The sequence below is a fragment of the Phocoena sinus genome, chromosome 9 (assembly GCF_008692025.1).
Source record: "Phocoena sinus isolate mPhoSin1 chromosome 9, mPhoSin1.pri, whole genome shotgun sequence".
Lineage (NCBI taxonomy): Eukaryota > Metazoa > Chordata > Mammalia > Artiodactyla > Phocoenidae > Phocoena > Phocoena sinus.
In genome coordinates, this window is record NC_045771.1 from 5063825 (window position 1) to 5076233 (window position 12409).

General features: G+C 37.8%; 1 protein-coding gene across 1 annotated transcript in view; it reads left to right on the top strand.

Annotated features, from left to right (window-relative positions):
* Positions 1-12409, top strand: part of KMT2C (lysine methyltransferase 2C) — a 294073-nt gene that overhangs the window by 152698 nt on the left and 128966 nt on the right. The window contains 1 exon segment of the mRNA XM_032643218.1: positions 7904-8066. Coding sequence (XP_032499109.1) covers positions 7904-8066 — 163 coding nt within the window.

Below are 12409 nucleotides of genomic sequence, written 5' to 3' on the forward strand. Positions count from 1 at the left end.
CTATGTTCATCAGTGATATTGGCCTGTAGTTTTCTTTCTTTGTGACATCTTTGTCTGGTTTTGGTATCAGGGTGATGGTGGCCTCATAGAATGAGTTTGGGAGTGTTCCTCCCTCTGCTATATTTTGGAAGAGTTTGAGAAGGATAGGTGTTAGCTTTTCTCTAAATGTTTGATAGAATTCGCCTGTGAAGCCATCTCCTCCTGGGCTTTTGTTTGTTGGAAGATTTTTAATCAGAGTTTCAATTTCAGTGCTTGTGATTGGTCTGTTCATATTTTCTATTTCTTCCTGATTCAGTCTTGGCAGGTTGTGCATTTCTAAGAATTTGTCCATTTCTTCCAGGTTGTCCATTTTATTGGCATAGAGTTGCTTGTAGTAATCTCTCATGATCCTTTGTATTTCTGCAGTGTCAGTTGTTACTTCTCCTTTTTCATTTCTAATTCTATTGATTTGAGTCTTCTCCCTTTTTTTCTTGATGAGTCTGGCCAATGGTTTATCAATTTTGTTTATCTTCTCAAAGAATCAGCTTTTAGTTTTATTGATCTTTGCTATCGTTTCCTTCATTTCTTTTTCATTTATTTCTGATCTGATCTTTATGATTTCTTTCTTTCTGCTAACTTGGGTGTTTTTTTTCTTCCTTCTCTAATTGCTTTAGGTGCAAGGTTAGGTTGTTTATTCGAGATGTTTCCTGTTTCTTAAGGTAGGCTTGTATTGCTATAAACTTCCCTCTTAGAACTGCTTTTGCTGCATCCCATAGGTTTTGGGTCGTCGTGTCTCCATTGTCATTTGTTTCTAGGTATTTTTTGGTTTCTTCAGTGATCACTTCATTATTAAGTAGTGTATTGTTTAGCCTCCATGTGTTTGTATTTTTTACAGATCTTTTCCTGTAATTGATATCTAGTCTCATAGCATTGTGGTCAGAAAAGATACTTGATACAATTTCAATTCATTTAAATTTACCAAGGCTTGATTTGTGACCCAAGATAGGATCTATCCTGGAGAATGTTCCATGAGCACTTGAGAAAAATGTGTATTCTGTTGTTTTTGGATGGAATGTCCTATACATATAAATTAAGTCCATCTTGTTTAATGTCTCATTTAAAGCTTGTGTTTCCTTATTTATTTTCATTTTGGATGATCTGTCCATTGGTGAAAGTGGGGTGTTAAAGTCCCCTACTATGATTGTGTGTGTTACTGTCGATTTCCCCTTTTATGGCTGTTAGTATTTGCCTTATGTATTGAGGTGCTCCTATGTTGGGTGCATAAATATTTACAATTGTTATATCTTCTTCTTGGATCGATCCCTTGATCATTATGTAGTGTCCTTCTTTGTCTCTTGTAATAGTCTTTATTTTAAAGTCTATTTTGTCTGATACGAGAATTGCTACTCCAGCTTTCTTTGGTTTCCATTTGCATGAAATAGCTCTTTCCATCACCTTACTTTCAGTCTGTATGTGTCTCTAGGTCTGAAGTGGGTCTCTTGTAGATAGCAAATATATGGGTCTTGTTTTTGTATCCATTTGGCCAATCTGTGTCTTTTGGTGGGAGCATTTAGTCCATTTACATTTAAGGTAATTATCGATATGTATGTTCCTATTCCCATTTTCTTAATTGTTTTGGGTTTGGTATTGTAGGTCTTTTTCTTCTCTTGTGTTTCTTGCCTAGAGAAGTTCCTTTAGCAGTTGTTGTAAAGCTGGTTTGGTGGTGCAGAACTCTCTTAGCTTTTGCTCCTTGGTAAACCTTTTAATTTCTTCATCAAATCTGAATGAGATCCTTGCTGGCTAGAGTAATCTTGGTTACAGGTTTTTCTCCTTCATCACTTTAAATATGTCCTGCCAGTCCCTTCTGGCTTGCAGAGTTTCTGCTGAAAGATCAGCTGTTAACCTTATGGGGATTCCCTTGTGTGTTATTTTTCCCTTGCTGCTTTTAATATGTTTTCTGTGTATTTAATTTTTGACAGTTTGATTAATATGTGTCTTGGCGTATTTCTCCTTGGATTTATCCTGTATGGGACTCTCTGTGTTTCCTGGACTTGATTAACTATTTCCTTTCCCGTATTAGGGAAGTTTCCAACTACAATCTCTTCAAATATTTTCTCAGTCCCTTTCTTTTTGTCTTCTTCTTCTGGGACCCTTATAATTCGAATGTTGGTGCGTTTAATGTTGTCCCAGAGGTCCCTGAGACTGTCCTCAGTTCTTTTCATTCTTTTTTCTTTATTCTGTTCTGCAGTAGTTATTTCCATTATTTTATCTTCCAGGTAACATCTGTTCTTCTGCCTCAGTTATTCTGCTATTGATCCCATCTAGAGTATTTTTAATTTCATTTATTGTGTTGTTCATCGTTGTTTGTTTCATCTTTAGTTCTTCTAGGTCCTTGTTAAATGTCTCTTGCATTTTGTCTACTCTATTTCCAAGATTTTGGATCATCTTTACTATCATTCTGAATTGTTTTTCAGGTAGACTGCCTATTTCCTCTTCATTTGTTCGGTCTGGTGGGTTTTTATTTTGCTCCTTCATCTCTTGTGTGTTTTTCTGTCTTCTCATTTTGCTTATCTTACTGTGTTTGGGGTCTCCTTTTTGCAGGCTGCAGGTTCGTAGTTTCCGTTGTTTTTGGTGTCTGTCCCCAGTGGCTAAGGTTGGTTCATTGGGTTGTGTAGGCTTCTTGGTGGAGGGGACTAGTGCCTGTGTTCTAGTGGATGAGGCTGGATCTTGTCTTTCTGGTGGGCAGGTCCATGTCTGGTGGTGTGTTTTGGGGTGTCTGTGGACTTGTTATGATTTTGGGCAGCCTCTCTCCTAATGGGTGGGGTTGTGTTCCTGTCTTGCTAGTTGTTTGGCATAGGATGACCAGCACTGTAGCTTGCTGGTCGTTGAGTGAAGCTGGGTGCTGGTGTTGAGATGGAGATCTCTGGGAGATTTTTACCATTTGATATTATGTGGAGCTGGGAGGTCTCTTGTGGACCAGTGTCCTGAAGTTGGCTCTCCCACCTCAGAGGCACAGCACTGACTTCTGGCTGCAGCACCAAGAGCCTTTCATCCACACGGCTCAGAATAAAAGGGAGAAAAAGTAGAAAGAAAGAATTAGTAAAAGAAATAAAGAAAAAGAACGAAAGAAAGAAACAAAGAAAGGAGGGAGGGAGGGAGGGAGAAAGGAAAAAAGAAAGAAAGAAGGTAAAGTAAAATAAAGATAAAATAAAATAAAGTTATTAAAATACAAAATAATTATTAAAAAAAAAAAAAAAAAAACCAGATTGAACCCTGGGACAAATAGTGGAAAGAAAGCTATACAGACAAAATCTCACACAGAAGCATACACATACACACTCACAAAAAGAGGAAAAGGGGGAAAAAATCATAAATCTTGCTCCCAAAGCCCACCTCCTCAATTTGGGATGGTTCGTTGTCTATTCAGGTATTCCACAGATGCAGGATATATCAAGTTGATTGTGGAGCTTTAATCCGCTGCTCCTGAGGCTGCTGGGAGCGATTTCTCTTTCTCTTCTTTGTTCGCACAGCTGCCGGTGCTCAGCTTTGGATTTGGCCCCGCCTCTGCGTGTAGGTGGCCAGAGGGCGTTTGTTCTTCGCTCAGACAGGACGGCCGGGGTTAAAGGAGCCGCTGATTCGTGAGCTCTGGCTCACTCAGGCCACGGGGAGGGAGGGGAACAGCGTGCGGGGCGGGCCTGCGGCGGCAGAGGCCGGCGTGACGTTGCACGAGCCTGAGGCGCGCCGTGCGTTCTCCCGGGGAAGTTGTCCCTGGATCCTGTGACCCTGGCAGTGGCGGGCTGCACATGCTCCCCGGAAGGAGGGTGTGGAGAGTGACCTGTGCTCGCACACAGGCTTCTTGGTGGCGGCAGCAGCAGCCTTAGCGTCTCATGCCCGTCTCTGGGGTCCGCGCTTTTAGCCGCGACTCGCGTGCGTCTCTGGAGCTCCCTTAAGCAGCGTTCTTAATCCCCTCTCCTCGCGCACCAGGAAACAAAGAGGTAAGAAAAAGTTTCCTGCCTCTTCGGCAGGTCTGGACCTTTTCCCGGACTCCCTCCCGACCAGCCGTGGCGCACTAACCCCCTGCAGGCTGTGTTCACGCCGCCAACCCCAGTCCTGTCCCTGTGCTGCGACCGAAGCCCGAGCCTCAGCTCCCAGCCCCGCCGCCCCGGCGGGTGAGCAGACAAGCCTCTCGGGCTGGTGAGTGCCGGTTGGCCCTGATCCTCTGTGCGGGAATCTCCCCGCTTTGCCCTCCACACCCCTGTGGCTGCGCTCTCCTCCGCGGCTTCGAAGCTCTCCCCCTCTGCCACCCGCAGTCTCGGCCTGTGAAGGGGCTTCTAGTGTGTGGGAACCTTTCCTCCTTCACAGCTCCCTCCCACTGGTGCAGGTCCCGTCCCTATCCTTTGTCTGTTTTTCCTTTTTTCTTTTGCCCTACCCAGGTACGTTGGGGGTTTCTTGCCTTTTGGGAGGTCTGAGGTCTTCTGCCAGCGTTCAGTAGGTGTTCTGTAGGAGTTGTTCCACGTGTTGATGTATTTTTGGTGTATCTGTGGGGAGGAAGGTGATCTCCGTGTCTTATTCTTCCGCCATCTTCCTGGAAGCCGCTCATTTTTGTTTTTACATTTACTGTTGCCAATGAAAAGCAATTCCCGTTTTTCCTTTCTTTGTAAATGACCCCTTTTATTTTTGGTGGGGCTCCTAGAATTTTTCATTTATCCTTGTTATCTTTGCCCATGTTTCTAGGTGTAAGACATTTTAATCTGAAGCTGGTGTTCTTTGTTTGGGTGGGTGTTTTTGTAGTGAAACGGGTATCAGTAGAACAGAAAAAAAGACTTTTGTCTTTCAGTTTCCTCATCTATTAAATGGAAATTATGCTTAATAAATGTTACCTCTTATTATTAGATATTTTCATAAGTTTTCTTCTAATTTCTCTCGTTATAATCTTTCTATTTTCTCTCCTTCTAGTACTCTTTCTAAACAGACATTGGACCTTCCTGATAGTTTCCTATGCCATTTTATTTTTTCTCTTACTTGCTGTCTTCATTCGTTATTACTGCATTATGGGAGAATCCTAACAGACTAATAAGAAAAGTTTGGTAAAGGTTAAAAACAGCCTGGTGTGTAGAAAATTAATATTTGATATTTGTTATAGAACTTAGCCAATTGTAGTAGTTGATACAGAATAAATACTTGATAATTAATTGAACAAGCTATGGAATATCCTGAAACTTATTGTTACTGTTTCATAACTCATCTTTAACCTTAATCTCTGAAATTTTGTTGATTCTGTTTTGTATTATAGATTTATTTTGGGAGAGCCTTCCAAGTTTTGGAAGTTCCTCAGACTCTTTCTTACAGGTGGCATTGTGAACTCTCATTGAGAGTTGTTTCTTGGATGTGTTTTTGGACTAATGTCAAAAGATATTTAACACTTTTCTTTTTATCTTTCCCTCTCCTTCTCTTCTTTTTAATGGTTAAAAAATTATTTAGGAGTTTTTAATATCGAGTCGTTGTTTAGTTGAGCTTTTTATCTTACCTTCCTCTCACGAAATGTTAATTAGCTTTGTAATTGTTACTTAGCTTATAATTTGTTTTGATTTGTGACGTGGTGTATGAGGGTTCTGATGTTAGACAAGTTTCCTGTAGAAATTTATTGACATTTTCTACAATTTTATATATGCTTTTTATTGGTTCAAAAAGATATATTCCAGCCTGTATAGATAGTATATGTTTTCTTTCAATGCCAAATGTCTTTCATTAGCTATGTAGTTATAACAGATGGGTTTGAAGTGTTCACTTAAATGCAGTTAGTATTTTATTTTCCTTTATTCCCTAATCTCTTTACATGTTATTGTAAATTAGTATGTTGGATACATTCCAGGACTTCTCATAGTAGTTTAGCTAATGTCATGTAATATTTTCCATTGCAAATATGATTAAGAGAACATGTTGATGTTTCTAAAATGATACAGACAGTGAGAAAAGGATCAAGTTAAATTATTTTATTTCCTTATTATACACTTAAAAGTCATTATATTTTATTTGTCAAAATTACTTTTAGAGCAAAAGGCTTCTGTACAACTTACCATATGCTATAAAAGTAATGGAGATTCTAGATTTTAACAGTGTAGCAGAAATTATTTTGCGATGTTAATGAGTTAATAATAAAAACTTTTCAGTGGTTGATTGGACATATAAATGTACTTTCTTCCCTCAACATTACCTTGTCCTTTCCAGTATTGACTCAAGGATACTCAGACTACCTAGATATTATACATGTCTTTAATTCTGGGTTCTGTTAATACAGTAAACATATTTGGATACCAAAGGAGGTTGTGACATAAATATATTGTTTGGAAAAAGCTGATTATTATACTTTATCAGTGAAGATAAAGAAGGCTTTATTTCTTTTCTTCAGTTTTTGTTAATGCAGTAATAATACCTTTGAGTACAAAAAGACAACTGAAATGTGTGTTAGTGTGTGAACTTGTGGACATTATATAAAATTAAAATGTCAAAGATATAGCTAGTGTTTATGAGTTACTTAGAAACTACAGTGGTCTTGTTGCCTGCAGCCAAAATGTGTAGAAGACACACCAAGAGACACTTAACTTTCTTATATTGGTTCAGTGCAGGGGACTGATGGTTATGAGGAAGAGTTTGATGGCATGTGATATCTTATGTAGATTTACATGCAAGACATTGAAATTATTTATAATTTAAAAACTATTGTATTATCTAATTGACTAGCAGAATATGGAATCAGTATATTAGCATGTGAAGATATTCATAGTAATGTTAGCAACTCTATTACCTGAGCCTCAGTTTTACCACGTACCGTCCCATTTGGCTTCAGTTAGTTCAGCTCTGCTAGTCATGAGCCACACCTACAGTAAGATTACCAAAAGTGAAGTCCATTTAATATATAGAAATATGAACAGCAGTTTATTAGGGCCTTTCTATGTCAAACAGCATTCATGATACTAAGAATACAAAGTTAGTACAACCTGATTTCTCTACTCAAAGATCTTGGATGAAAAAAGAGCGATAAGTAATTACCATGCAATAGCATAAATGCTAAAACAGAAGTATATTCAAGAAGGGCAGCTAGGCATCTCCTACACGCAGAGAGAGATTTTATAGGTTATGATGCCCCAAGTGGGCTTCGGCGGATGAGGACGTTTATTAATCTTTCTTAGGGAAAGAATTACTCTTAGATAATTCATACTGACTTCTTACACATTTCAGGTGTGCCAAACTTCCCCTGCTGTTCGTTTGAGACTTTATTTCTTTGATTTTACCACTTGCAAGAGATAGAGGCAGATTGGAATGGGGGAAGGAGAAAGTCAGATGACTTAATTTTTCTTCACATGCCCAGCATTTTAAAGAAACTTGAAACTAACTGCTACGATGAAGTGTGTAGATTTGTATGTGTGCCTTTAACCATGTAGTTGCTACTCATTAACTTATTCTGTGATTGACTAGTTTACTTCATGTTGATTTTTAGGCAGGGTGAAAATAGTAAGAGATTTTGGAAATGGTATATATATGTTTTATCTGTTTATTAATGGGATTTAATCACCTGTTAAAAATAATCCCCAACTAGAAACCTGCCCTTTTAACCATATTATTAGTTTTTTAAAAATGGTAGTTGTATTGACAAAGTCAATAGAAAAAAAAAAGTGAAATGCTAACTTTCTAAACTTGAATGGAAGGATGAATATGTATTCATCCTTGGATGAATATTTACCAAGCACTGAACGGAGAACTTAGATTTTATCATTTTAACTGATCCTTTATTTAGTGCTCTGCAGGCTTCAAATTGTTTTACTAGTAATGTACAAAGACTCTGGAATATCTTCGTAGCCCCACCTTTGAGTGTTGCTTTTCCAGGTTTTATAAGGATATTTCTTTATCCTTTGCTCCCTTCCAGCGATGTGCATTTTGTAAGCACCTTGGAGCCACTATCAAATGCTGTGAAGAGAAATGTGCCCAGATGTACCATTATCCTTGTGCTGCTGGAGCCGGCACCTTTCAGGATTTCAGTCACTTCTTCCTTCTTTGTCCAGAGCACATTGACCAAGCTCCTGAAAGATGTAAGTTTACTACAGATATATTTAAAAACATTTATCAGTGTATTTACTTAAAATAACAAATGTTTAAGTTCCCTAAGTGTTATTCTACTTGTGGTAAAAGGCAACATTACATAATCTTGATAATCTGAGAGATCTTCACAAGAGATCCTTGGGTGGGGTGAGGGGGCAGGGGGAGGAATCTGTTACCAACAATATCATTGAAGTTATATCCAGAGAGTTATTTCCTCAAAAATTCAAAGGTAGTTTGTATGTTTTTTATTCTTATTTAAAAAATTTAACTACTGCAGAAAGGTAAACTTGCTGAGTATATGGTATTTTAATATGTACTATGAAAGTAGGTCATTTAAAAAATTAAACAGTGTCTTTAATTCAGTGTCTTTTACACTAAAAAGACTACCCAGTTGGAGATTTAGAAGATGGTTCATTCAGGTGTTATTTCAGGATGTATGTTGATAGGATCACCAAACACTTGAAAATCTTGGAAAATGTCCTAATAGTCATAATAGAAATCTCGTTAATGCTTCTTCTTGATTCATCTGTCTTGGTTATAGTTATCTATAATCCTCAGTTGTCTTTTTTTTTTTCTTTTCCAAACAGTATTTTATAATTAGGTGAAAAGGTTTGAAATTTATGTTATACAGAAAATTATAACTCTTTCCTATCCTTATTAAATAGAGGTCTTACTTTTTTCCTAGTATATGGATTTCCAGTGAGCATGCATGATTTGAGATCTTTTTTCCCTAGTAAATTGCATTTCCAATCTGCTTGTGAAATCTCTTTGATGCCTTCTTTATTCAGTCTTTTTTTATGTCATCTCTTAGTTACCTAATTGTTAGCTTTTACCTGTATTCTTAGCAATGTCAGTAAAGGCTTTTTTCCTATCCTTTCCAGCTTTGTGAAACACAAATATAGCTACTTCAGGCTTAAAGTAATCTCAAACACAGATTTCATAATCATCATTTTTCTCTGTTCAGTACCATGATTTTATCTTTAGTTAAAGTTATTTTGTGTCTACACGTGTAATCATGTTGCCCTTAATCACTATACAGACGTAAGTTATAGGTAAGGCAAACTGAAATGTCACATTGTATTTAGGCTAATAAGGGATTTAAAGTTTTAAAAATGCTTTGGATTACACACTGTTAAATCTGGGAGAAAAAGACAACATTCATGCACAGCTACTGTAATGGGTGTTACTTATTTTAAGGCCTCATATAGTGAATTACTTCACTAAGTACACAGACTACGATGTGAATCATCAGAGCTGATTGTATTCTGGGTGGTATAACACACTTTTCTAATTGAATAAAACAACTGTGGGTGTGTTTAACAATTTAAATTTTATTCAGCCTTTTGTATGTGGTCGTGATTTAGACCTCAGTAAGCAACATGCAAAGTTTTCTATGACTGTGTTTCTAATGTGAGAAATTCTGTTACTTATTGGCAGTACTACTTTCTTGTGCAGACTCTGTTCACATAATGTATATGACTTATATACATTTATTTGTTAGGGATCATAAATTGTTTTATAAAATAATGAAGTGTAAGAACTGAGGTGAGATGATTTGTTATCATTTATCATGAATATAGTGAAAGGTTCATGCTGGCAACATAAAGCTAAAAGATATACTGAAATTACTGGTACCTTGCCTTGTTCCAAAGTAGACTTACGGAGACTTACACAAATACATGAACAGTAGGATAAAGTAAGACTAAAAATAAGCAAGAAAATTTGGCCAGTGGGAAGGGAGAATAAGGATAGGATAAATGGGAGGGTAATACGGTGAGGCTGATACCCAAAATAAATGTGTATTTCCCAGGCCTACGCCACAAATCTGGCTCCAGAGCTTTCCAGCAGTCAGCATGAAGAAGGGCATATGAACAGTTGCCTGGTTTGTAGTAATAAGAATTCACTTGATACTGATACTGTGTGTACACTATATATGGCAGTGAGAAACTGTCTTCAAGTAGCTGTCTTGCAGTATAAACAACAAACCCCACAGGGCAATTTCTTATAACAGCCCTTAAAATAAGTCAGTGGTATAAAACCAAAGCCCAGTTGAGTAAATTCTATTCCCTGGGGATCCTAAACAATGCAGTCTCAATACCCAGCTTCCTGAGCATCTGTTTTAATCCAAGGATGTAGAGAGTACTGCAGATAGACTATATTGCAGTAATATACAAGACTACGTAATAGTCTTATAAAATCTTTCATTTGTATATTTAGCTGTTTTAATTGTATGTCATAGCACAAAGCACTTTTTATGTTTTAAAAATGGGGATATCTTAAATGACAGTGTTATTATGAAGGTTAAATGACAATGAAAGTCATGTAGCATTGTACCATATATTATGAATCGCTGTACTGAAAGGTAGTTATTTTAGCTCTTATCTAAGTAATGTGTATGCATTGAGTATAATACTTGATGCTGCTGGCTAAGAACAGAGCGGTATGCTGTGATAGTTACCTGAATTAGGAGTAAGATTGACATCTTTTTATGAAAGTTGAAAAATCTAACAAAAACATGGACCTCATTAGAAAAAAACATCCCAGCAGAAAGAGCGCATCTGTGAGCATGACCAACATTTTCATCAGAAAACAATTTTGGGGTGCTTTGTCTTCGAAAAATGCCAGTCATGGCTCTAACCTTATTTTCACGACGATGCAAGTAGACACTAACCTTGCCTGGAAACTTTACGCTAAATATCCATCTAAGGGACATAGCCACATATACTTCCTGAGTAGTATTTTCCCTCTCATGGAAGGCTGAATGGCAGAAAGCCAGCCATGCAAGATCAGAGGAAAGAACATTCCAGGCTGAGCGAACAACTACTGCACAGGCCTTGAGGCAGGAGCATGGCGTGATTGTGGAATAGACAGCTAGTCACTGTGTCTGGAACTTAGTGTCTGCCAGGTGGGTAGTAGAGACCACATCAGGGTGAACAAAGACTAGATCATGTAGGCCTTGTAAACAAAGGAAGGGGTTTGGATTTTATTCTGTCTTCAGTGAGAAGCCTTTGCAAGGTTTAAACCTGGGAATGCTACATCTCTTAATCCACTCCCCCTTCCCCAGCGTATTTACTTTCATGACTCAGCTTTTTCTTCCTTTACTTCATTTAAACTTTTAACTCCTACCTCATTTTCTTAGTTGTCTGGTCTCTCTTGACACCAAGTCCTGCTACTTTTCTGTTACCTTAAATTCTGTCAGCCCCCTGACCTTTCTTTCTTATCTACCTGCCTACTCTGTGGGCCAGCCTCTCTGGACAACATCCATGATTTACTTCGTCTTTCTAGAGATCCTATTTTTGATAGGCAAATCACCTTGCAGAGTGTCCTGCCAGCGATGGAAACATAGATCATGGAAGTTGTAATGTCGACGGAAGTTACAAAGCTATGCTGATTTAGTCCTTTTAAAATTCACTGATAATAATCTGACTTGAGACTGTTGCTCTTCACCTGGTTCTCTTCTTATGTGCTGTCTAGCCTTTCTAGCAGTAGTCTCACCTTCCAAATTGACCACGTTTAAGGATCTTTGATAAGCTCCCATCTAATTTAAGCTCCATGTTTTTGCCTTTTCCTCCATTTCTTCTTGTCACAGCTGTCACTTAGGAAGAAGTGACCTGTCCAAAGCTTATTCTCTGTTTCTCCTGCTCTTTTCTTGCTTTCCCCACATCTTTTAGCATCTTCCTGCTGTGCCTGTGCTGGCACTTTTCCTTTGCACTTTTCTTCTTCACCTTCTTTGCCCTTCCAGTGGGCATCAATATTGATTAGTAGTAAAGAACATGATCTTTGGAGCCAAATTAACCTGGATTTTACTCCTGTCCTCTCTTAAATTGTCTTTATCTTTAGTCTTTCACTCAATCTGTTTTGCTTTCCCTACTGCTTAAAGAAAATTTTCACTTAGTCGTTTGATTATTGCTTCAAGCTTAACGCCCCTTTGGCTTTCAGACATATATGTATGTATATGTACATATGCTTACGTCTGACATGACACTTAAGCCATCCAGTAATGTCATCTTCTTAATGCATGCCCTCCAAAAGGCTGTTTTAGTATTTCTACATATTTCTGTATGTTCGCCCAGATCAGAAAAATGGTTGGAACCAACTTTTTTCTATTATTATTTGTATATAATGCATAGTAAATGTTTTTGGACTGAATATATCACATGGATTTTTTTTTTTGCCCAATTTATTAAATGATGCATACTAATCATACAACATGACAGTATTGTCATCAAGGAATTGGTGGAAACTGTAATAGAATAAAAAGTAATCTCTGCTATAGTGATACACAGAGTTACCTTGTTGCAGAATGAGCTTTGCTGTATAAAACAGTGCTGTG